The sequence below is a fragment of the Myiozetetes cayanensis genome, unplaced genomic scaffold (genome assembly GCF_022539395.1).
Source record: "Myiozetetes cayanensis isolate MyiCay16 unplaced genomic scaffold, myiCay2020 scf5-8, whole genome shotgun sequence".
Taxonomy (NCBI): domain Eukaryota; kingdom Metazoa; phylum Chordata; class Aves; order Passeriformes; family Tyrannidae; genus Myiozetetes; species Myiozetetes cayanensis.
The window spans coordinates 15,534,565-15,559,398 of NW_026087742.1; the positions used below are offsets into that span (position 1 = coordinate 15,534,565).

The window sequence follows — 24,834 nt, forward strand, 5'->3', positions numbered from 1 at the left end:
CCTAAACGCGCGGAGACCCCGAGCGTCCCGCGGAGCCTTTACGGAGCTGCGGCCCTCTTGTGCGCTTAAAGGGACTCTGGATTTGGGAGTTCCATCCAGAGGCAAAACCGAATGACGTCAGTCCGAAGTATCGCTACAAAAGGTATCCCAGGGAGCCCATTCTGGAGAGCTCAGTGTTGGCAATTTTACTGGATCTGTACAGAAATACTTAATCAATACTTCATTTATTAAAAATATTTAATCGAAAGCGACCCCTTTGTGCTTTTTCAGACATGGGATTTAGGTAAAAGTATCCATAAAATTAGGATTCCTTGGTACAACTTTGTTGAAATTGGACTCAACACATGCAGCATAATGTACTTTATGTTACAGAAATGAAAACTTGTGAACTCAGAAGGCTGAGGATCATTTCACGGTTTTGGAGTGCACTGTAAGGGAGCCCATCCTTGATTAACTGGTGCTTTTACACAAATAAAAATAAGCTCTTCAGCTACAGATGTAGTGAAGCCACCACAGTATCTCTCTTACCTCCATACACACTTATACTTACAAGAAACTCTTATGCCTTAGAGTAGGCATCCTAGGTCAGCCTCTTAGCATGTGCAAGACTCTTGCAAATTTGCTCCATCCTTTTGTTTGTTTTGAAATAAAATATTGATCTCATGGCTTAATAAATTTTCATGTAGAAAGTAGAATATTGTTACAAAAAAGCCTTCATGTAGAGTATGTAAACAGTAGAAATTAATGTAAACATGTTGCCTCTCCTGAGATATCCACAGTGCATTTTTGTAACTTCCTATTCTTATATTCATTCCCTATATTCCATCTATTCATTCATCTGTAATTCTGTAACTGCCCAGTTGGTTATCAAACACATTTTTTTTAATCGTAATTAGGTATGTACCCTAAATCTCCTTAAAACCAGAAAGTAAATAAAGTAATAAAGTATTCATACAGTCATTTTCATTATTCCGGATTTCACTGGATATTTGTTTTCATTGAAAACTGTATTCATCACATAAACCATGAATTATTAATTCCCTCTCTGATCAACTGCTGCAGAACAGCTAAGGAATCTGTCATGAGGATTAAATTCCAAATGTAAGTGCTGGGGCCTGTGCTGATCTTCAAACCCTTCAATGCCCTTCAACCCCAAAGTACATTTGAAAAATGTCAGCACATCCTTTTTCTTCTAAAAAATGATATAGTTGCCCCAAATCCATATGATTTCCCCTGGCACCATGTGCATCAAAACATTTTTCTTCCAAAGTGGAAAACTTCCGTTGGCTCTGAATCTCAGCGTGTCCTCCACCTTCCAAAGAAACATCTTCTCTGTGCCGAATGAGAATTCTTTTCCACGTTAGTCTTCTTACTCTGAAAGCAATTGGAGAAATACTCATCTATCTATAAAATAAAGACTGTTTTAGGAAATACTATGGAATAACTATGATCACAAAAGTCAACAAATTCTGTTTACATATAGAAAGAGAGATAGAGAGATAATGGTTCATGAGCTGGTCATAGAAATACTGCCCACACGCAAACACTCTCATAAGGAGGAGCTTGGGTTTTTTTATATCTCCTCAGGATTCCAAAACCTTAATGTTAATCCTCACAAAATAACTAATGAAGATGTGGTTTCCATTTCAGTGCTCATTTCTGCCTTCCTCGTGCTAAGAATTCTCATACTTTCTTAGCTTTTATAATCAAACTACAATGTTCATTTAGTCTGCACCACCCAGAAGTATAAATGATGGAAGCAGAATAAAACATGAATGTAAAGTGGTATAAGAGCACACATATCTAACACAACTGGGGTACTGCTGCCCATCCCTAGAAAAGTGACACACAGAGGAAAATAAAACAGAAATAAATGTGCACCATTGTTGCTTTGATTGCTGCAACCAACAGTAGATATTCAGAGTTGTAAATACATTATTATAAATACAGTACTTGGCAGATCTTTAATCTTGGAAGGTGATTGGATTTCCCACCTTCTGGCCACATGTACAACATGAAAAAAATGTAATATTCTAACTACTAATTTAAGTACAAAGAAAAACTAACCTTGACCAGAATTCTTCACAACTACTTTGTAAACCTTCTACACAAACGACACCTGGTTTCCCTGGCATGCAAAACCCTGAAAGAGAGAGCTCCTTGGCCCAGTCAATAATATTCTTCCTTTTTTGCTTGTTGTAGATGTGATGACTATAGATCCACAACCGAGTGAACGTGGTGACGTCCGCCTGCACGGCGCCTGCAGCTGTCACTGAGGGAGACGAAAGCTCTTTGTCAATGTAAGCAGCTGCGTAGTCTTTAACCCACTGCCTTGCACTCAGCATGCAGGGCTCACCGCTGCAGTTTTGCATCAAGTATGTTTTTAGATCAGAGTTCAGGTGAATCTGCTGAGAGCGGCTCAATAACGACGACCTAAAGGGAAGCACAGATGCGGTTACCGCGTGCTGACAATTTAGCGTGTTCTTAGAATCACAGAAGCATAGAATCGTTAAGGTTGGAAAAGACCTCCAAGATCATCGAGCCCAACCTCTGACCAATCACCAGTTGTGACAAGGGAAAAATAAGACCACTGACTACTCATTCCTTTAGTTAATGTTAAGCTTTATCAAAACGGGCAACAGCCTCTCTTCTTGAGCATCACACCTATGGATAGTACCTACAGTAACCTTTCTGTACAGATGATGGTACTCCTACACACTTTTTCTCTTTTTTTTTTGCTGAGCACACCAGAGAAATCATGACCTTGTAAGATCTGATTTTCTTCAACACTTGTCCACCCAGCCTAATCTGCAGTAAACCATCAAAAAAAAAAAAAAAAGAGCTGCTTTCTCTTATCATAACTGCATTTGTGTAACACACTGTAACTTTTAAATGCTTTTATTAGCTGCCATACCTCACAGTAATTTCTGGTGGAACAGTTGGATATTTAAATGGTAAAGCACAGGCCATAGAGAATTCCACCTAAAAACCAAGGAGCAAATGCTTAGTTCAAGTAAGCCCTAAAATCCCACCAAAAAAAAAAAAAAGGCAAAATAAAATAAAGTGTTTACAGTACCACAGAGGCATTAGGGACCTCAGCCTTTACATTCAGTATAAACTGAACTTTCGAAGATGGCACCTCTGCAGACTCATTTTCAGCGTAGTGTTTCAGTTCAGCTAGAGCCAGCTGGTCTGTCACAGCAAACTCCTCCTCATAAGGGAACATGCTAGACAGTAAATCTAACTCTGAAACCTGCATCTCCGCTTCTTCCTGGTTAGTCATTTCTGTTGTTCCCTGAGCAAAGAAAAAATTTAGGGAAGAAAAATACTGCTTGAATATGGGACAAATTTCATTAACTATCCCTATGTAAATCATAATAGCGAATGACAGAATATTGTAAGTTAGAAGGGACTCACCAAGGGTATTGAGCCCGACTCTTAGCCTTGCACAGGACACTCACAAGAATCGCACCATGTGCCTGGAAGCATTGTCCAAACACTTGCTGAACTCTGTCAGGCTTGGTGCCACAACCACCGCCCTGGGCAGCCTGTCCCAGTGCCCCACCACCTTCTGGGAGAAAAACCTTTTCCTCACATACAACCGAAACCTCCCCTGACACAGCTTCAGGCCGTTTCCTCAGGTCCTGTCCCCGTTCCTGTCCCTGTCCCCATCCCTGTCCCTGTCCCGCTCTCCTCGCCCGGCCCTCACCGACACCAGGAAGGAGCTCGGAGCGGTGGCGATAGCGCATGCGCGGACACGTCCCGCTCCCAGCCTCGTCACGGCCCCACAATGCAGCGCGCCGGAAGCGCCCATGGCCGCCGGTGACCGCTGCCCCTCCGCCGGGGGATGAGGTGAGGTTGCCGTGTGCCCCGGGACGGAGCCATGCGCCACCGAGCTGTCCGCCCCGCGGCACCAGCAGGTGAGGGACGGGAGCCCCGCGGTGCCGCCGCCGCCGCCGCCGCGCTGCTGCTGCCGCCGCCGCCTCTCTCCTCCTCCTGCCGGCGCGGGGCTCGCTCCGGAGCCGCCGCTCCGGCCGGGGCACGCGGCGCTCCCGATTGGCTGTGGCGCCTGTCAGTCATGGCGCGGAAGGCGGGCGCGGGCCAATGGGGAGCGGGCGGGGCGGGGCCGTGGCGCGCTGCTTGGGGGCGGTGTGCACGTGGCGTGGGGGCGAGGAACGAGGGACGGGCACGGGGCTGAGGGACCGGACCGGACCGGACCGGACCGGACCGGACGGGACGGGACGGGACGGGCAGGGCAGGGCAGGGCACAGCGACCGCCTGAGCGACCGCCCGAGCGTCCACCCGAGTGTCCACCCGAGTGCCGAGTGCTCACTTGAGTACCAAGGGCACACGTAGGCGCCCAGCGAGTGCCCAGGGGAATGCCCGGCCGGGCTGTGCCCAGCCGCGGGCCACACCCGCTTCCCGTCGCGATGGGCCGTCCCTGCTGCCCTCGGGACCGGGCTGTCGGCTGGCAGCAGGAGCCCGACAGAACCGTAGGAGCCTGGCCTGCTCCCCGCCGCGCCCCCGTGGCTCCCAGGTGAGCCTTTTGAGGGCGTTCTTTCCAGGAGGTCGGGCGCAGGTGCGCGTCTGCAGACTGCTCTGTGTTATCTCAGAAAAGACGAAATGAAAATGCACGGGTCGCTGGGGCAGTGCAGCGCGTTTCCTGGTGAGGGCTGTGCCCTGGAAAGGCTAGTGCAGAACCTGTCAGAGAAGTCTGCCCAGGCACAGCGTGGGTTAAATTAATAGCTACACGCGTTTATGCTGTCCTGCCATCCTGGCAGGAGCTAGGACAATTTGGAAAGGATTTTAACAATTAAAAGTTGTTCTACATATTGTATTTTTTGCAGAAAAATGGGCTCTAGGGAAGGGTTGTTGGATGAAGGGGCATTTCTTTTTATGAACTAATTGAATGCTAAGTTGCAAAAGTTGATAATTCTGCCCTTAATGTCTGTCAAGCTTCTGTCAGCAACTGGGTCATCTGCCCTAAGAGCATGCTCGTATACGCGTGCTCATGCAAACATGTTTGTAAAAGGGTTTTCATACAAAAAGTCATCTGTGAGTATTATGCCTAGGGTCTGCCCTGCTTCGTTTCTCTCTGATTCTCTTGGTGTGCCTTAATTTTTTGGCTGTGACCACTGCGAGCAGGCAGCTGCTCTCTGTCCTGGAGTGCTGCTGAGTACGAGCTAAGAAATGGGTTTGAAAGGACGGCTCATACAGGTCAGATTTAGTGCTGACTGTGTTCATGTGAAGGGTGGACAGGAGGGTTAGGCTGGCCTGCAAAGACTGCAGAGACTTGATTTGGAACCCTCTCACCTTCCTTGTTTTCATTGTTTAGAATATGTCGAGTTTCAAGTTTACCTGAGGTTTTTGGCTGATCTTTAGTGCGGGGGCTACAGACTAGAAACTAAAAATGTGCTACCATATGGGCAGTAGCCACCTTTTTGAAACCAAGTATTTGGTTCAGGTTCCTGTAGGGGTAGATCACTCTTTTCGAGAGGAGTCTACAGGCATAGCAAATAACAGACCCATCTGAATTATTTACTTGATGTGTGGGGATAAATCTTTCCCAGTGAAGAAATTAAAAAATTAGAACTCCAGTTGTCTGTGTATTTTCAATTGTGTTATAGTATTTGCATGTGTCACACTACTTCAAGGACACAAGGAATTTGCAATAAACAAAGCAGAAAGATTGTAATTGCAAATAACTTCAACTGGGACAAAACCAACTCTTTTTCATAGAATCCCTGTGTTATTAGTTAAGAGTACAAATCCTAACGCATCGTAGTATTTTTGATACTAAATTTTCCAATCTTCTTGTTTGGTGCAATGCTTTTGACTTGAGATTTTAAATCATTTGGGTTTTGTTATTCATGCTGTGATCTTGTCTATACAACAGTTACAATTTTTTCATTTTAAACGTCAAATTAAGGCAAGTTAATTCACCTCAAGGGACAGCTTAGCCATAGAAATAATTTGTGTAGCAAGGAACAAGTAAAGCCGAAACTGCTTTCTAATTTTACTGTTTTTTCTTTCGTAGGTCACTCTTCCTTTTAAAAACAATTACAGACTGCAAATATGGGAAAGAAACGCATCAAAGGCAAAACTGCACAGTTTGATGAGTCTCCAGATATACTGAGTATGTTTCCCAGGAGAAGTCTGTGAACCTAAAGTTTGTTTTAACCTCAAAGAAGGCTTGAAAGCTGATTAATATTAGAAGGCCTTTACATTAGTCACTGTCTTTGAAGTCTCGTTTATAAAAGGTGGATTTTTTAAATTAAAACTGAAGTTCAAGAAGAAACTTGTTGCTACTTTTCTAAGTATGCTAGAAAATAATAATCCCATCTTGAAAACTGAGATTATTTTCTGGCTTTTAGGAAAGTCAGACCCACAGTTCTTTACTGATACACAGATTGTATAAAATTCCTCAAAATATAAAGGGTTTGTAGGGTCAGCTGTTAAGCTTAAGGCTTAAGTAGCATTTTCTTAATGAAAATTTTGTTACAGAAGGTTCTTGCTTTAGCAATAAGGGCTGTGATTAAAATATTTTCTGTGAAATAATTTGTCTTTATTCTAGCAGCTAATTCAGCACTGACCCTGGACACCTCAGCTCTTGGTCATGGTGTATTTTGGTTAAAACCTCTTCTTCTTCCTCTCCTCCTGTTCCTAATAGTTCCTAATCTCACATAGTAAATTTTATTCTAGCTCTACTTGTTCTCACCCCTGTGTTGAAATTTAATTTGTTTATCTTGTTTACCCTGGTTATTGTAGGTTTTGGTTTTCCTTGTGCTGTGTAGCATTCTCTTCTGCCACCTTGTCTACCAGGTCACAGATTGTGTCTTGCTCATCTGTTTCACTGATCCCAACTGGGGAGGTGAATTGAGCCATTCTAATTTATCTGTGAGAGAAGGCACTTACAATTTTAGCCAGGAGGCTTCGTGTGATGGCCTGTTTAAATTCAAGTCTACTGTACTTTGTATTCCTTGGTGTCCTGATCTTCTTTGGGTAGCTTCTGTCTCTGATGAGTGGCTTTTTTAGCTGTTTTTGTCTGGTTTGGTTGTCAGGGGTTTGGAGGGGGGTGTTGGTTTAAGGGTTTGGGTTTTTTTTGTTTGTTTCCTGGAGTCTGGATCCATGTCTGCTGTAACTGTTCCTCTTTTTCTTCAGCAGAGAGATCAGTTATGGTGTCATTGCTGATGGCATTTCACCTCTTGGGCTATAAATAGGTTATTTTACCATGACAAAGTTCTATAAAACCATAAATGAAACTAAAACTTATTATGAATAATTCAACTGCAATAGTAGTTGGCAAAATACAGAAGTTTTGTGTTTCGTTTTAAAGAGACAATTTGGAAGTTGTAGATGAAGTTTGTGTTTTTTAAAAAGGCTTAAAGAATACATCTAAATATCTGTAATTGTCTCTTGTTGGCTAGCATTTGCACTGTGCCAAAATCCTGTAATCTTGGACAGGAACAGAACTGTAGGTCCAAAATTTGCACCAGTTTCAGCTTATGCCAGGAGAAGTTTGCTGTCTTGATGCTGTAATCTTGTATGTGACCCTCAACAAAGGTGGATTCAGAGCTGTTACACTATCTGAGCAATAAAAACACCTCAGAGTAAATTACTTAAGACAACTTAATTATGCAAACAGCAATATAATTCTTGTCAATAGTTGTTTTGCAGAGATGTAACCAACAACTTGAAAAATTAAACAAGGAGAAATAAGACAGCTAAAGTCCTGAAAGTGCCTCTTAGCAACAGATGCCTGTTCTTGGTGTAATCGTTCTTAGCTAGGTTTGGTTAAATAGATGGAGTTCACACCAGGCCTAGAAGGTTCAGCTGGGTTGTAATATCATGGTGCAAAGTGATAACAGCACAGGAACCATGACTGCCATTCTTTTTATTACCATAATCTGCTGCATAATTTCACTGGGACAGCTCAGCTGGAAGCAGAGCCTCCATAATCTCCACTTCTCTGAGACAGGCAGGTGCAGCCTTGGTGATGGGAAACTGTGGTAGTGGGCTGTGGCTGCTCCGTGGGAGATTTGGGAATCATAAGGCCACAATAATGAAAGCCTAACATAGTAGGTAGGTGTGTATCCAAAAGTTCTGTCAACTCCTCTAACTAGATGTAGCTCTGAGGGATACTTTTAGTGATACAATAGCTTGGGAAGCACCAACAGTATCCCTGGATTCTGAATGCAGGTAGTGAAGGGTTTCTTTCTAATACATCTGATAAATTGTCAATGTTTCTTTGACTCTAGAAAGGCCATCCTAGCTTCTGGATTGCTGCCTGTGTCCTTAACATTTGCATCTGTTATGATACCGACATCCTTCTTGTGCTTTTTATTGTGTAGAACCCACGTGCAAGCACATTCGTAAAGGACTGGAACAAAGTCATCTGAAAAAGGCACTGCTGAACGTGGAATGGCACGTTTGTCAGGACTGCAAGGCAGACAATAAGACACAAGAGAAGTCTGAGGAGGAGGAGACTGAAGGCCCTTCAATATGGTTATGCCTAAAATGTGGACATAGGGTATCTTTTGTTGTTAATCTGTCTTAAGATTTTTCAGTGTCTCATAATATAGTAGAACAAGAGAGCTTCTAATTCAACTCTTATATTCTTTCTTTTTTTATTTTAAAGGTGTTGCTACCTAAATAAATTTGTATGCTAGAGAGTGGTTAAAAAAAATCTGCTCTAAATGTCAAATGAAGTACTTGAAAGCTTGGCACAACAGCATTTAGCAAGCTTAAGGCTAAAACACCATCTTGAGAACTGGTTTTCCTAGAAAGTCCAAATTAGTTTGCTGAGAAAGTAAAAATGCTCCTAATCTGTGGTTTTTAACAGTAAGATCTTAATGCTTACATTAATTCATTAAACTTAGAACTCTGCATGCTGAAGAGGTTTTTGTTCTGTTTCAATTTGCAAATTAAATGTTCAGTCCCAGAGCAGCTTTATAGTTATTCTGCACCCAGTAAATTGCCTTTCTGTCTGCAGAAATTACTCGAATAGAGACCCATCTGTTAATCCTAATTAGTTTAACATATTTTAATACTTTGTTTGTACTGTGACTTTATGTATGTTTCATTGATTGTCAGCTGGATTTTGTGACACTTCTGGTTATCAACATTGTAGGGTTGTGACCGAAATTCTCCAGATCAGCATGCTTTAAAGCATTATGAAAAGCCAAGATCAGATCCTCACTGTTTGGTTCTCAGTTTGGACAACTGGAGCGTGTGGTGAGTTTGTAAAAGACACAGCTGAAGGACAACAGAGGCTGGGTTATAATTTGTCTTTTTTTGTGTGTGTGAATTCAAAGACTTATCTCTGGGCATATAATAAAGTATTTCTATACACATAAGCCCCAGCAGTCTTTGCTGACATTTGCAGAATAAATGTTACTGTCTTGTAAAATTTATAATTAGAAAGTTTTCATAATCAAGGCTGAAATTGACCAACTAGTAAATGGGGTTGACTTCATATTTTACTGCTTTATCTAGGTCAGAATCCTGACAAATGGAAACAAATGTTGATATGTAGCTCTAAATCAAACCTTTAGACCTTGGGAGGAGGTTCTTTCTGATATACACTTAGTGGCAAACTTAGTTTTATTTACTCAGTAAATATGATTTTTTGATACCACATGTAGTCAGGAAGCACAGGTGTAGAAGTAGAAAATGCTACTTAATCAACCAATACAAAATCCATCTCCCTGGCAGTATTTCCCTCTCTTAAAAGGAATGATATATTACTGTATGTAAGGAGGAACCCTAATTTTCTAAACTATGCTACAGAAGTACTGTACCTGACATAAAGAGTTTTCATTTTGCTTAGTAACCTTGTTTTATGATTTAGTATCTGTCATTATGTTCATTTTATATAACGTTATTTATTTACTTGATCATATTTAGCACTTATATGTATTGAACTCTAGAATGAAAATGAACATTATTAATAATATGTATTACTAATGAACTAGTGAACTTCTTTTTGTGAATTTAAATTAGTGTTAAAATTGTGGGGGTTTAAGTGCTTTATTTTCCCTGGTGTTTTAATCAAAGTATTTGTGAAAGAGAGGAAGTTGTCAAAGAAGATGTTTTTACTTCCTCCTAGAATTTCTTGGTTGTACAAACTTGCCCAAGAAATGATTCAGAGATTGATATAGTGGCTATAAATTATTGTTATAAATCAAAACAATCAAAACCTGTAATACACACAGTGGGCCTAGTACATAAATTCTGATCAAAACTGCTTTTGCTTTGATTAATTATATGAATATGTGAATAAATCTCTCTGTGTTGTGCATGCATATGTGGTTTACATTGGATACGAATAATACCTGTAAACAGTTAAAAGAAATGTTTTGAACTTGGAGAGGAAGAGGAGTGTTCTGCTCTTTTGCATTTACAAGTGCTGTTTTACACATTTTCAGTCCTAGTATGACACAGCAGTTGGATGTACTCATGTTTTTCCCCCGTTGGTCAAGCAGCCATTGCTAACAAATGTCTTTCCAATCCCTCCATTCTTTCAAGGTTGCCTACACATTTTTTGACAGATAGAGTGTTATGATGTTAAAACTGCCCATGGAAGTAACTATCATTTGTTATTCCAGGAGTAAGAATGCCTATTTTTATGGTTAACCAGACAATAGATACACAATCAGGGATCCACAAGTTGAGCCACTTTTTTTTAATGAGATATGAAGAAATATGAGAGTTGCAGCAAATGCCAGGGATGCTAGAGATTTAGGGAAGCACTTTGCTGCAGACTTCTCCTGCTTTTAGTATCAGAAAATTGAGTCTGACTTAAGGTAGTCCTGATATCTGATGAATGATTTGTACCTAAGAACTGTAAGTGGTGTGTTCCAAAGTGCAGAATTATTTGCAATCTCTTCAGTACCTTTTTTTATCTCTTCAAAGAGCTGAACTACAAAATGGGTATATGTAAAACTCCTTCAGCTGTGTATGTTCTGGCAGAATTTTACCCTTCTTGAACCTTTATCCCTGCAGCTTCTCTCACAGTTTTGTTTAAAGCAGATTACTGGCCTAACCTTGCACTTCTTTGCTCACAAAGAGACAAATAGGGTTTGTATCAGCAACAGAAACGCAAATAGAAGTCCACAGGTCTAATGGTGGACACTGATTTATTTCTGATCCAATTTAAATATAACGAAGTACTTGCTAGGCTAGAGTACTCAGAATATTTTTCCATGCCGTAACATTCGTAAGTCATTTCCTTTAGGGACTGATATATTAGTTTCTTGATTTTGGGCAAAATTTCTTGTTCTTCATTAAGTTTTCTGGCAGCAAGGTTTCTAAGCACATCTCTTAAGAGTCTAAATTTATATTTGTAAATTGCAAACACCATTCACCAAAATAATTTACTGAAGATAATTTTTAAACATTTTATTTTTGTGATCAGAAGTAGGTTGAAGTCTTCTCCAAGACTTCTAAATCTGAAACTAAATCTTCTAATTTTATAATTAGAATTTATAATAATAAATCACATCAAACAAGCAAATAGTTTGGGATTTTTAAATGATAAGAGAAAAATAGCATTAATTGTTTTTCTTTTGGGGGCGGCGGAGGCAGGTGCTACATATGTGATAATGAAGTTCCCTATAACACTTCAACCCAGTTGGGCCAGACTGTGGATTTTGTTAGAAAACAAGTTTGTATTGACTCATCACGTCCAGGTAAGTAATTATAGTATAGATACAGTAAATCAGAAAGTCTGCTAAATGTAGGAGACAGTACTGTAAATCCAGAATTTACACTACATTAGATTGAGCACCTTATGGTAAAGGAAAAAGCTTTCTGTCCCCTTTTTTTTTCCTCTTTGTCACACAGGAGGAAAAAGATAGTTTTACTGTGACTTTTTAAAAAATGACATTCACTTTTTCTATGAATAGAGAATTTACTTTCAGTACTTAGTAGTGCTGTGTTAATTCATCAGTGTCGCTCAGTCTCTCTTGAGATCTAAAGGAAAATTGTCATTGCTTAAGGATAATTTGATTTGATTTTTCTTAAGTATTTTTCTAGGTCCTTGTGAATGTATCAGCTAGAATGACTGAGTCTCCAGCTGTTGCAGCACATTTCCTAATGGAGGGAGTAGGCAAGAGGTTTTTTCACTTGGTCTGTACATTTAGAATAGGCAACTGCAGGGCTTTCAGAACTCTCTAAAATACTGTGTTCAGCCTGCAGTCTGTCTCTAAAACATGGTTTTTTAAAAGCAAACAAACCCAGCAAAAACCCACAGTTTCCACAATGGCAAAAAAAAAAAAAAAAAGTTTTGTACAACTTCCCACTAGAAAACTTGGAAGAATTTGCATATAAAAATAAATGCTGTCAAAAATGGCTGTCAAAAGTTCTAGCACCATCCTACACTTGAGTGAAATCACAGGCCCCTTGGGAAATGGGTCACAAACATCCAGCAATGCCAACGTGGCTGTCTCCAAATTCAATTTGTTCAGAAAGCAGCTGAGATTTTTCTCACAGGAAGCAGAATCTTTTGAGTGGTCAGTCTTTCCCACACACGTAGTTCCTCTACATCAAATATTTGAACTTCGTAGCGGTTGCCAAAATTTTCTTCTCAGGTTTGAACTGGAAAACGGATGAATACCTGCAGGCAGTTGTTGTCCATTTCAGGTGTTCCATCTGTTGTTATCCAGCCATCTGTTTCTTGTCCAAAGATTGTATTGTCAGTTTTCCTTGCTTTTCTCTGAGCTGGCATTACTTGATTTTAAAGTTAATACTGGCTCATAGCCCTGTTTATCATAAACCTAATCAATCACTGACTGCCAAACTGGCAGAACAAGTGTGGGTGTTACTGTGGAAATTGCCTGAAATCCTCTTGTGTTTTTATTAAAGAGGTCATTGAAATTTTGAGCAATACACTAAAGTAATTTTGAGGAAAATACTTGTAACGTGTCTTGAAATACAAACCTTCTAGGTACATAAAATGAATATGAGAATGCTTTGACAGTGGGAGCCGGTTGGATGTTGTAGCAAGCCCTAACATAGATGATTTTGACACAGGAATGAGATTTGAGACAACAACTTGCAGAGTTGCAGAGTTTGGGATGAATGGCTTGTGGGCCAAGAGGCATGTTCAGTTTGCATGCTAATCTGAAATGGCATTTCAGGTGGATCTTGATTTGTATTTGTTGTTGTTGTTTTGTTCTATTTTTTAACTGCTGTTACCTAGACAGTTTAAGAACCTAAACCAATATTGTTACACTTATACAATTACAGAATTAATTATCATATGTATAAGTTTTAGACGTTGTAGATTGCTGCTGCCTATAATAAATTTTTCCTAGCCTATTCCCTGTTACTGGGTTAATATGTGGTATGTTTTTTTAATTATTGCAGTAGAAAAACAGCAAGAGAACAAAGAACTTGAAAATAAAAAAGTAGAAAAAGACAGCAAAAATGAGCAAGAAAAAGAAGTCTCGCTTAAAGAAGAGAATTCTCATTCAAATACTAACTTGGAGATCACTGTGAAAGGACTTAGTAACCTGGGGAATACGTGTTTCTTTAATGCAGTGATGCAGGTAAAGAAGTTATTGTTACTTTAAAAAAGAAAAAAACAACTTTGAATAGGAAAAAAAAGCTCTAAACAAAATGAAAAAGCCCACAAGAACCCCACCCACCTCAACATTTTACAGTGACACAATTAGACTGTGATTTTTTTCAGCTGCCAAGAATGATGGGTTCTTTCTAAAAATAGTGTGTTGGCCCAGAGAAATTCATGGAAATGGAGTTGCAAGTTCAGACTTGCTCTAAGGAGAAGTAAAAAAACCTGTCTTGTTTGTGAGGGACAACATTTTTCACTGACGTAACTAAGCATGCCACCTTCCTAGTTTAATAAAAATACAAATTCTCTGGCACATCACCCTTGCTGACCACTTAGAATATGAGATTAGTACTCAAAGACCATGGGTGTTTAATGAAACAAAAATGTCTCTTTCAGCAACAGGAAATCAATAGTAAATGTCAACAGGATGAGCATGTTGCATGCATTGTCATCTCAAGTCTTGTTCAGCTAAGAAGTGTATTAAAACTCTTGTGCTCTTAGGCTCTTGATCCTGAAGCTTTACTCAAACAAAGTCCCCACTGTACTTGCAGATTTTAGTGAACTTTTTGCTTTTGACTTATTTTTAAACACTTCTTAAAGCACACACACTGCGTTTGATCTTTCAATTTTTAGAAACAGGCACTAGTAAATACACTTGTCAAAAGATCAATCTGTAGAAAAATAATAGATTTAGGGTTTCTGCAATTTAAAGTAGTATTTATAGAAGGCACTTGGAAGTCCCATTAGCTGTATGGAAATTCCAGAGTAGTAGTTAACCATTCTAGTCCTGTGTTTGGGAAAAATTAATTGCTGCTAATCTGGTTGCTACAAATTCCATGACTGGTGGAATTCAACTGCCATTCCTGTTGTCCCCAGTTAGGAACCTCTTTCTGTCTTTTATGTTCTACAGAATTTATCACAAACTCCAGTCCTGAGGGAGCTGCTTAAAGAAGCTAGAATGCCTGGCACAACAGTCAAAATCGAGTCACCTGAGTTATCCATGGTAATATGCTTTGACCATAGTGTTTGTCCCCACCTTCCAGTCCGTTTAGGGGAAAAGCAATCCTTATCTCTGGATTTTAAAACCGTTTCAGCTAAATACTGACAAGATTAAGATGCAAAATCAGCAGCAACTTCACTTACTACCTTCCATGAACCTGCTTCTGAATTCAGTGGAGGTTTTTTGTTCAGAGTGAAAGAGCAGAGATCCAGTAACTACTAGCTGTTGTAAAAGAAGTGCTTGCATTGTGATTAAGTTATTTAAAGGATGACAGTACATAACTCTTGCTATAATGTCATTTGTCTAAATGCAAAACAGGAAACTAGAGGATGTCTATAGCACTAACTTAAATAATGCACCTGTCATTACAGTTAGAGATTTGGATGGGAAAGAAAGGTTGTGCTTTTTTTTTTTTTTTTTTTAAGAAATTGGATTGGTTTTCCTAGTAAAAGTAAGAAATCCAGAATTGGAACTAAGCAATAGATAATTAATGACTTTTGGTATCATTTCATGATAAACCGTGTGTTGTTTTTGTCAGGTTAACTTACTACCATTTTGGAATTTTGTATGTTCTGTATTACAATAAAGTTTTCAGGAACTGAAGGGTTTACATAAGGAAAAACTTATTCTAGAAGAATCAATCACTAAATTAAGGCAAAACAACTCTGTTGCTTTTCTTTCAAACAGGAACCTCAGCTGATAAAACTAGATCAGCCATGTCCTTTGACGTTAGCCATGCATCAGTTTCTGACAGAAATGCAAGAGACAAAAAAAGGGGTTGTCACTCCTAAGGAACTTTTTGCTCAGGTTTGTAAAAAGTGAGTATCTGTACAATTGCATGTCATAGGGACCATGACCAAAAGTTTGTTGTTTAAAAGATGATCAGTTTTTTCTCTTCTTTTAACCCGAGCTCACATCACAGCATATAAAATTTATGAATGTTAAGAATACTTAACAAGCTTTGACAGAAGAGGATAAAGAGCAAAATATAAATGAACAGCAGTAAAATGAAAGACATTCAATGACTTATTCTGATTAGCTGGCTTTGTATTTTTGGAAAATACCATATGTAGACACTTGTTGGTTTTGTGTAGGTGCGTTATGGAGACTTTGTCCTTGTGTGTCTGGTGTGAGTTGGTTTTCCTTTGTTTATCTCTGGGTTCACTTTTACCTTACAAGTAATGTTTCATTTAACAGAGCAATACGATTCAAAGGTTATCAGCAGCAAGACAGTCATGAATTGCTTCGTTACTTACTTGACGGAATGAGAACAGAGGAAATCCAGGTGAGTGCTAATTTCATGGCTGTGCTTACCTTTCTTCTCCATACCCCAGACCCAGACTTTTCCCTCTGCTGAGGGGAGAAAGAACCTTCTTTCTGAGATACATCAGCCTCTGTGGAGCGGTTGTGCTGCCTATAGCACTTATTTGAAGCAGATCAGCAAACAGAACACCCAGGAAAAGTGGGTTTGGAGTATGTGTAGTCACCCTGGAGAGTGTCCTTTTGTCTTAATTTATGAAATGCACTTGTGGAAATTCCATAATCTTTTCTTTTTGCCAGTTTTAATTTGGGCAACTATTTCATCCTTAGACTGATTTTCTTACATACTAATTGGAACATGGTTGCAAGCAAGTTTCTCAGTTGATTTTTTTTTAATAAATATCTGCAGGAACTATTTTGTGTCTCTACAGGTATTTGTGGGTTTTGTACCGATTCTCTTAATTGCTGAAAATTATTATTTTTCCTCCATCTGAAACATTTCGTAAAGTGAAGTGGTTAACTGAATAAATTTAGGAAATTTTACAATGTGGGGGTTTTTTTTAAATTTCAGCAAATAAGTGTTGGAATACTGAAGGCACTGACTGAGTCTAACAAACAAAATGAAGAAGAACTTAAAAAGAAAATTAAAGGTAAAATAAATTATCACAACATCAGTGACATGTAAAATCTTCTCTTGTTGAAGTGTATAAAGTAACATTAATTGTATCAACTAAAAGATACATGTTTAATTGTACAACTTTTGCCACCTCTTGAATATGTATCTAGAATACGAGGCTCAATACTTTTGGTCTATATTTAAGTCACTTGCTGAACTTGGTGGCATTTCCTTTTTAACAGGATAAGAGGGAGTTGATTCTGTAGACATCATACATTATGTTTGGGTAGTGATTAATCATTAAATTAAAATATTAGAAATTAAAATAATAGCATGTGAATGTAATTCATTCAGCCCCTAATAACTGTTACTTAACAGTGGTATAAAACCCCTCATGAACAGAATTATTTTTAAACTATTTTGACATGACTTAGGATGAAGAGAAAATTTAAATACAAGCTCTGTGCTACTCTGAAAATACAACTTGAGGAAATAGGTTTTGCTTGTCATGTGCCTATAGAGACAAACGCTGGTGCTTGTTTTTTAAGTTCAGATAGTTGCTAAGTCCTGAGAGAAAACAGGAGTTCTTGATGGGATGCAGTACTTCTGAGAAAATAGGGAAATGCATCTAAGTGGAGAAAGTGTTAAAAGTGTTGGTTTAACCAAGGTGTTTTCTGTAAATGTGTTTCCCCCCCCCTTTGATATACAAAAGATGGTTAATTTAAGAATCTTACTGTACTTCCTGTTCTGAGGAAATTAGAACAGGCCAACATGTTCCATTATACACACTGCATATTGTATTCTCTTTTTTTTTGTTTGGTAGGCCATAATGAAATTGGCTGCCAGTATACTGTATTAACTTGACTATATACTTTTTTAATCCTCAGAATATGAAAAGAAAAAGGGAATACAAAGTTTTGTAGATCGAATCTTTGGTGGAGAATTAACCAGCACAATTATGTGTGAGGAATGCAGAACTGTAAGTAAACTGTCCACTTTGAAAAGCCTAGAGTATAATATTCTGTAACCTGCAGGAGAGCCTCAAAGTGACTGTCTGTAAAGACGATTGCTGACTAACTGCATGCTTTTCGAAAAGGGGCGTGATTTGGCTGGAATCTTTCTTGCCTTATGTTATAAAGCTAATCTTTCAGTTCTTTTCAAAAGCCTTCCAGAGCAAGAGGTCAGCAACAACAAGCTGCCTCTGCCAGAAAAATTCCATCTTAGATTCCTGGTGAACACTTTCCAGTAGTACAGACTGTAGAGCAAATGAATTGTTGTGCTACCAGGAATATGCTGACAGGGACCCTTTCCCTTTTTTCATCATTTCCCACACTGAAATGACCATGGGATTGGCAGAACAGTTAAGAAGGCTTTACTGGGAGGATATATCCGGAGAGTGAAGTAATTGAGGGTGTTAGCAAGTGGGCTAGGTAAATACCATGATAGATTACAGCTATCGATCTCTTAGACCCTAAGGTCTCACATTCTAGACCACTACATCACTGCAATTTGTACAAATATTTCTTGCTCATTTCTGTGGTAACGAAACTGCTAGATTTTGGTCATTTGTGAAGGTAGATGAGCTGTGTTTTACATTTGTCTGCACAAGTGAAAGCAGGCCTTGAATGCAAGCATGCACATAAGCCTATTGACAGTGAGCCAGCTGCTTCCAAACCAAATTAAATTGGACTCTTGGTTATTCATTTAAAGGTATCCTTGGTTCATGAGTCTTTCCTTGATTTGTCACTTCCCGTACTAGATACTCAGGTAAGACATTGTATATGTTTGCTTTTTGGCTTAGTTTTTTTTTGCTTATATAAAAACACTTTTATTATACAATCATTATGGAGTGAATTCAATCATCTTTTTAGAAGTCTCTTTTGCAAGGTAAAACTGCACAGAAATATAAAGAATAAGATTTTTCATAAGAAAAATCTTGTAAGTGCCCGTAAGTGCCATGTAAATGCCTGTAAGTTGTGGCTCATAAATTGTCTCTGGAAAGTCACACAGGTTGCTTTAATGCTTTGGGTTGTTGTTTTTTTTTACTTTTGTCATCCATTTTTCTCCACTGAGTCCAAGAACACTTCTCCTAATATTCAGGTTATGGAATAAAGTTAAGAAACGTTGATAGGATAGTATGTGAATACTTATTTGATCAATATTAATTTATTTGATCAATCTCTAGACACTCAAAATACTTGATTTGCTTTGTGTTTTGCATTGATAATCTGTATATGTAATATTTCAGATTTGTTGTATAGCACTGCTCACACAGAAGTTAATGAGTAAATACTGAAATGAAACCCCCACAGCCAAACAGATCACATGTCTTCTGCCACAAACAAATTTCATTTTAGCAGAAGCAAACAAATTCTGTGGCGGGCAGTTTAACTGAAGATGTCTCCACTTGTGTTAAATGATACTCTTCAGTTCTTTAATGAGATGTGCCAGAGGCAAACATAATGTTGCCCCCTTACAGGTTCAGAATTTGGCCCTTGATAGCCTTAATTTTACATACTATTTCATTCTGCAAGTCCTTGTTTCACGTGGACCCCCTCTGGAGTGAGACACTCCTTCATAAACATTGGGGGTGAGTTAGTTGTATGGTATATCATTAAAATGTGTCTTGAGCTGAAAACTCAGATTAACATCTCATCCCTACAGTTTTCTTTGGAATACTGGTTTCTTATTTGGGACAGTAACATCTCTAATCCTGTGGTTGTTTTTGTGGCTTTTTGGGTTTTGTAGAAAGTAAAAATTACAAAGAAAGAAAACATTAAAAAAAACAAAGAAAAGGAATCTGAGGATGAAGAGGATAAAATCAGTGACCATTACCTTAAGCAGAAAGATGAGCCCCCTGGTACGAGTAAGCACCTTCAGAAAAAAGCGAAAAAACAGGCCAGAAAACAAGCCAAGGTTGGTTTTGATAAGTATTTCACTTTGTGCTTGCAATTTCTGTTAAAACCAATTATTTTTTGCTCTCTTAGTTTAGATGAAGGAGGAGACAGCTTAGAATTTCTCCTCACTCAAATGCACAACTGAAAAGACCAATTATATCTAGATCTTTGCTGTTAAGAAGTTTTATGTTCTATTAAGCATTGACTGTGCTAGGAATAAGCTAATATCCAGAATAACGTTGAATTTGTTTGCCTGTATGAAGTAGCCTTAATTTGCATCAGACAGCTGTTTTCTAGTCATTGATTGTAAGAACATTCACAAAACTTTGGAATACAGACATAAGAAAGGATCAGGAAGATAGCAGTGGGATCGTTAGTTGTATCTTGATGATACTGTGTAAAAAGGAGCAGTGGGAACTATATCTCAGTGAGGATAAATTCAGTATTGGTGGAATCATGGTTTATTCTCCCCTCCTCCTTCCTTGTGCATCTATGGCATGCCACTAAAAACTTGATGAAGAACTGGTACAGAAATGTTAAATATAATTTATACTTACTGTGGTTTTTGTACCTTGTACATTATGTATTCAAACGTGCAGAGCCAGCGCCGCCAGCAAAAACTTCAAGGAAAGGTGCTTCAGTTGACAGATCTCTGTGCAACTGGACAGTCAGAGATAGATGTCGAGTATAACCAAGAATCAGAGACAGAAATTAACTCTGAAACTCTTGATACGAAGCAAGAAGAGGAATCATCAGATGAGTGCAAAGATCACAGCTTAACTCAGAAAGAGTTGACTCTACAGGGAAATAATACAGAAGTTCAGAGCATGCATGAAAATACAGGAGAGCCAGAAGAAGAGTGTGTAGAAAATGAGTGTCTCACAGATCCCCCTATGGAAGGCTTAGATTCTCCTATGAAGTTTGTCAATGGCCTTGACAACCTGTCTTTGAAAGATAAGGATGATGACAATGCAGATGAGGAAGAGCTTGCTACTGACTTTGCAAAACTACACTTGGGTGCCAATGAAGCTGACCCCTTAGATGACCTTCAGACTGTTCCCAACAAGACATGCAAAGTATCGACAGAAGATCCCGAAATGGCATTTTGTACTCTGGCAAACAGGGAAGATCTGAACCCAGAAGAAGGTTCAATCCATCACTGTTTGTATCAATTTACCCGTAACGAGAAACTTACTGAGACCAATAAACTACTGTGTGATGTATGTACACAGAGACATTGTGGACCAAAGAACAACATAAAAAGTATGACAAACCATTTTTTTAAAGAAAACTTTAAATATGTTCCTATCAGCTGTTTGGGTGGGTAAGGGTGGGGGGGGAATACCCTTAAAGTGGTGTTTTTATAACTTTGTCCACTTTCATTGTACAGTTCATCATGTTAAAGGGGAATGTTCAGCTGCTCAGTTTTTGTAGTAGATGACATTATAACAGTTTATATAGTGAAAATAAAGAATTCTTGCTGTAACATTTGATGTTAATCAATAATGGTTTGTCCTTTCTGCAGGTGAAAAGAAGTATGTTTATACTAATGCCAAAAAGCAGATGCTAATCTCTCTTGCTCCTCCAATTTTAACTCTTCACTTAAAGAGGTTTCAACATGTAAGTACCAGGCTAATGTAGGTATATGGTATCAGTTTATTATGTATACATGCACGTAATATGAAAATATGCTAACATTAGTTTTATTCCTCTAAACTTTTGGGCTTTTTCCCAGTTTGGAAGGCATTGGTGTGCAGCATTGGGTTTTATGGTCTTTGAGGTGCTGGGGTGTGTTTTCCTGAAAGAGTATTCGCTTAATTAACTGGAAGACACTGTTTTGTGAGCTTATTTACAACATATTTCCTCATTATTCTTATTGCTTACTGTACCAAGCAGTGTCTTAGCACTAATGGTTTCCTACTATTACAGCAGTTCCTGGACTCTTAGATTTCAGTAGGTATAGGTAGAATACGATCCCTTACTAAGTAAGTGTAACAAATAAGTTGGCAGAAGTGGAAAAGAGAGCGTTCCAAGCCTTGTAAGGGGCAGAGGGGAGAAGGAAAGGAAAGCAAAGCAACCTAAGTTTTATATACAGACACTGAAGTAAAGTGGCTTACCTCTTTATTCCCAAGTTGTAGAAAAAAATTTGGGGGCTTTAGCTTTTCAAGAGAGAAAGAGGAAAGGAAAGGGAGACAGTACTGCCTCTTCTAAATGTAGAATTGTTTGGTGTTTAGGACAAGATAATTGAAAAATAAGGGAGGTAACTTTAATTAGATGAAAAACAATTTCATATAGAAAACAGAAATGTGTAGTGTATTCCAAGAGACTGTAATATGAAGAAAATAACATTTGTCATCATCTTACTTTGTTTCTCCAGTTTGATAGTGGATGATTATTTGATTCAGGTGGGAGCACAAGTTACATCAGTTTTGATGCTGTAAGATTAGATCCTCAGGCATTTTGCAGTATCTGAAGTACATTAGAGCTGATTCTTTTTCCACTTTTGCTACCATTAAGTTAATGTAAGAGTGAGCTGAAGAGCCATCTTAGCTTGTGCTCCAGTGCAGCATGTGGGGGCAAGGAGGTAATGATGGAAAATTGGACATTGGAGGAAAAAAAATAAAAATGTTGTTTTTCCCAGTTTTGTGTAATGTAAAACTAATTTTATATTCTTGAAACGTTAACCTGAAACATATAGTAACTAAGCATGGTTTTAATATGCTCCATTTTTAACATTATGGGGTTTTCCTCTACTTTGGCTGTTTAAGGCTGGATTTAATCTGCAGAAGGTTAACAGGCATATCAAGTTTCCAGAAGTGATAGACTTGGCTCCTTTCTGCACAGCTAAATGTAAAGTAAGTGGGAAAACAATCAGATTCTCCTTTCACGTGTTCTGATGTGCTTTCACAATGAAGCTGCTTAGCAGAATCTTTGTAGAACGCTTGTCAAGCTTGTTATTTCTGTGGGATAATACCAGCTAACTTGTACTCGAGTCGGTGTACTGCGCTGATCATAGCTGTAGTGCTTGCCTGAATCTGCATTGGCCAGCTTCCATTTCATCAGCAAACAAATCAGTTTACTCTCCTCGAAACGCAGTACCTGACTGACATAGCTAAACTTCTGCTTTTTTAGAACGTGGCTGAAGGGAATACAAAGGTATTGTACTCTCTCTACGGAGTTGTTGAACACAGCGGAACAATGAGGTCTGGGCACTACACTGCCTACGTTAAAATGAGAACTACAAACAACCACCTCTCTGATCTTGTCCTTCGAGGACAATCTCCTCAAGGTAAATCATTAGAAATGTTTTACATATTCTTACTCACAGAATCACAGAAGGGTTGCAGGGGCCCTAAAGATCATCGAGTTTCAATCCCCTGCCACACCAGCTAAGGGCTCTGAGAAGGGCAGCAAAGCTGATGAAGTCGTATGAGGAGCAGCTGAGGCAGCTGGGGCTGTTTAGCCTGGAGTAAAGGAGGCTCAGGGGAGACCTCATCGCTCTCTACAACTGCCTGAAGGGAGGTTGTAGCCAGGTGGGGGTCAGCCTCTACTCCCAGGCAACCAGTAACAGGATGAGAGGAAATGGCCTCAAGTTGCACCAGGGAAGGTTCAGATTCAACATGAGGAAGAATTTCTTCGCTGAACAGGTCGTTAATCATTGGAGTGGGCTGCCTAGGGAGGTGGTGGAGTCACCATCCCTTAAAGTGATCCAGGAAATGACACTGTGGGCTACGGTCTAGCTGACAAGGCAATAATCAGTTAAAGGCTGGACTTAAAGATCATATAGAGGTGTTTTCCAACCTTAAAGATTCTATAATTCTACTCTACAATTCTTACTAAAGAACCATAATAGAATTATTTTAATTCTTTGTAATAACTTTTCCTCCTAATTTTTCCTTTCTCAGCTTTAGAAACTGAACCAGTCAAAGGGCAGTGGTTCCACATCAGCGATACCCACGTACAAGCTGTCTCTGTCTCCAAAGTGCTGAGCTCACAAGCCTATCTTCTGTTCTACGAGCGGCTGCTGTAACTCAGCAGACAGGAGCCTTCTTGTGCATGCAGTCACCTTCTTCAGGTGGTCTGAGCGAAGGCAGAGACTTGCAAATCATGTTCTCAATGTGTTGGAGCTACTGTATACAACAATAGGAATTCACTTTATGCTTCTTAAACACACTGACAAGTGGTTAACTTATACTTTTTCCAGTGTTTTCACTACTTTTCAATAAAAGTTTTTCTCAGAATTAACAGCTTTGAGCTTCCATTGAGTAATTTGGGTGTTGACGTAGACAAGCAACTGCTCCTTTTTGTTTCCTGCAGATGCTATAAATCTTGGTCAGCAGCTTTTTCATTTTAAAGCAACCAGCTATAATTTTGAACCATAGGTGTCTCAGCCATCATGTGTTCCATGTGTTTTTCAGACCTGGGTTCCAAGATAAGAAGCTGTTTCTTCCTACACATCTTACAGCCAAGACAACTGCAGCATCAGCTCTCTCTCCACTGTTGATTTATGTCCAATAGAGGAGCCCTCAAGTTGCAAACTCTCTTAAGGATTCTTGTGCTGGTGTTTTGGCAAGGCTCAGCACTTGGCTCTCCCTCCCTTTCAGTACAGGCAGTCCAGTGTAGCCTTTCTGCACTGCAGGCTTAGGAGAACTAGTCCTGCAGTGACTTTCAAGTTCGCTTCTCCACAAGCCAAGGCTTCATGTTGACTTTCATGTAAGTAAAATCTTGGCTCTTCTATGTTAGAACAGCAGCTTACATCCACTGCATTTTTCACAGCATTACTAGGACAATGGGCAGCCTTACGTGTTCTTCTCGTCAGCATTAGCAGTCATGCAGCAGAGTGCCAATCCCTCAGAAAACTAGCTGAGTTTATTTTGCAGCCATACCAGCAGCTGACTAAAGCAAGCCAAGAGCTGTTGTACAGCAGCCTTATTTAGGCATATGACAGTTCCAGACTTGATTTAGCCTTCCCCACCTTTCTGATTGTGAGATAAGAGTAGCACTGGCAAGAGTAATAAAGGGATTATTAATTAGTGAAGTGGCTTGAATTTCAAGTGCAGTTTTCCTTTCAAGCTACTTGGAGACACTCAAGCTGTTTGTTTACTTTCTAAGATGAATCTTAACAGGGGACTTCAGCTGAAAGATTCCAGTACTCTGCATCATGCTGGCTAGCACTGCTCAGCATTTATTTTTAAAGTGATCAGAATGTGATGCAGTTCACTGCTGTCAAGCTGCTGTTTTGAGAGCATGGCAACTCTAAAAGGGAGTGGATATAGATGCATGTAACAAAAACGAATCACAGAATCACAAAATGGTCTGTGTTGGAAAGCCCCATCCAATGTGGCCTTGAACACTTCCAGGGATGGGGCACCCACTCTCTGAACAACCTGTTTAAGGGCCTCATCACCTCCACAGTAAAGAATTTCTTCCATATATTTAACCTAAATTTCCCCTCTTTTAGTTTGTACCCATTCCCCCATGTTCTGTC

The 24,834-nt window shown here is 39.3% G+C and overlaps 2 protein-coding genes across 5 annotated transcripts; one reads left to right on the forward strand and one right to left on the reverse strand.

The window, feature by feature from the left end:
* Nucleotides 1-208: 208 nt before the first annotated feature.
* On the reverse strand, nucleotides 209-3,862 carry RWDD2B (RWD domain containing 2B). 2 transcript variants are annotated; one of them, XM_050331315.1, is made up of 5 exons: nucleotides 3,710-3,862; nucleotides 3,077-3,295; nucleotides 2,915-2,982; nucleotides 2,068-2,433; nucleotides 209-1,374 (listed from the first exon to the last, which is right to left on the reverse strand). In XM_050331315.1, the coding sequence occupies exons 1-5, from the start codon at nucleotides 3,812-3,814 to the stop codon at nucleotides 1,137-1,139; spliced, it is 996 nt and encodes a 331-aa protein (XP_050187272.1). In that variant the 5' UTR covers nucleotides 3,815-3,862; the 3' UTR covers nucleotides 209-1,136. The 2 variants fall into 2 exon arrangements, with proteins under 2 accessions (XP_050187272.1, XP_050187273.1); XM_050331316.1 differs by lacking the exon at nucleotides 3,710-3,862 and adding an exon at nucleotides 3,418-3,663.
* Nucleotides 3,785-23,591, forward strand: USP16 (ubiquitin specific peptidase 16). 3 transcript variants are annotated; one of them, XM_050331312.1, is made up of 18 exons: nucleotides 3,785-3,920; nucleotides 6,038-6,136; nucleotides 8,352-8,530; nucleotides 9,131-9,234; nucleotides 11,587-11,690; nucleotides 13,369-13,550; nucleotides 14,484-14,576; nucleotides 15,261-15,391; nucleotides 15,771-15,858; nucleotides 16,405-16,483; nucleotides 17,337-17,428; nucleotides 18,160-18,216; nucleotides 19,198-19,365; nucleotides 19,946-20,609; nucleotides 20,872-20,966; nucleotides 22,115-22,201; nucleotides 22,479-22,635; nucleotides 23,252-23,591. In XM_050331312.1, exons 2-18 carry the CDS (start codon nucleotides 6,076-6,078, stop codon nucleotides 23,374-23,376), a joined length of 2,466 nt encoding a protein of 821 aa, XP_050187269.1. In that variant the 5' UTR covers nucleotides 3,785-3,920; nucleotides 6,038-6,075; the 3' UTR covers nucleotides 23,377-23,591. The 3 variants fall into 3 exon arrangements, with proteins under 3 accessions (XP_050187269.1, XP_050187271.1, XP_050187270.1); XM_050331314.1 differs by lacking the exons at nucleotides 22,115-22,201; nucleotides 22,479-22,635; nucleotides 23,252-23,591 and adding an exon at nucleotides 21,724-22,104; XM_050331313.1 differs by lacking the exons at nucleotides 3,785-3,920; nucleotides 6,038-6,136 and having other exon boundaries at nucleotides 8,383-8,530; nucleotides 11,583-11,690.
* The last annotated feature ends 1,243 nt before the right edge of the window (nucleotides 23,592-24,834 follow it).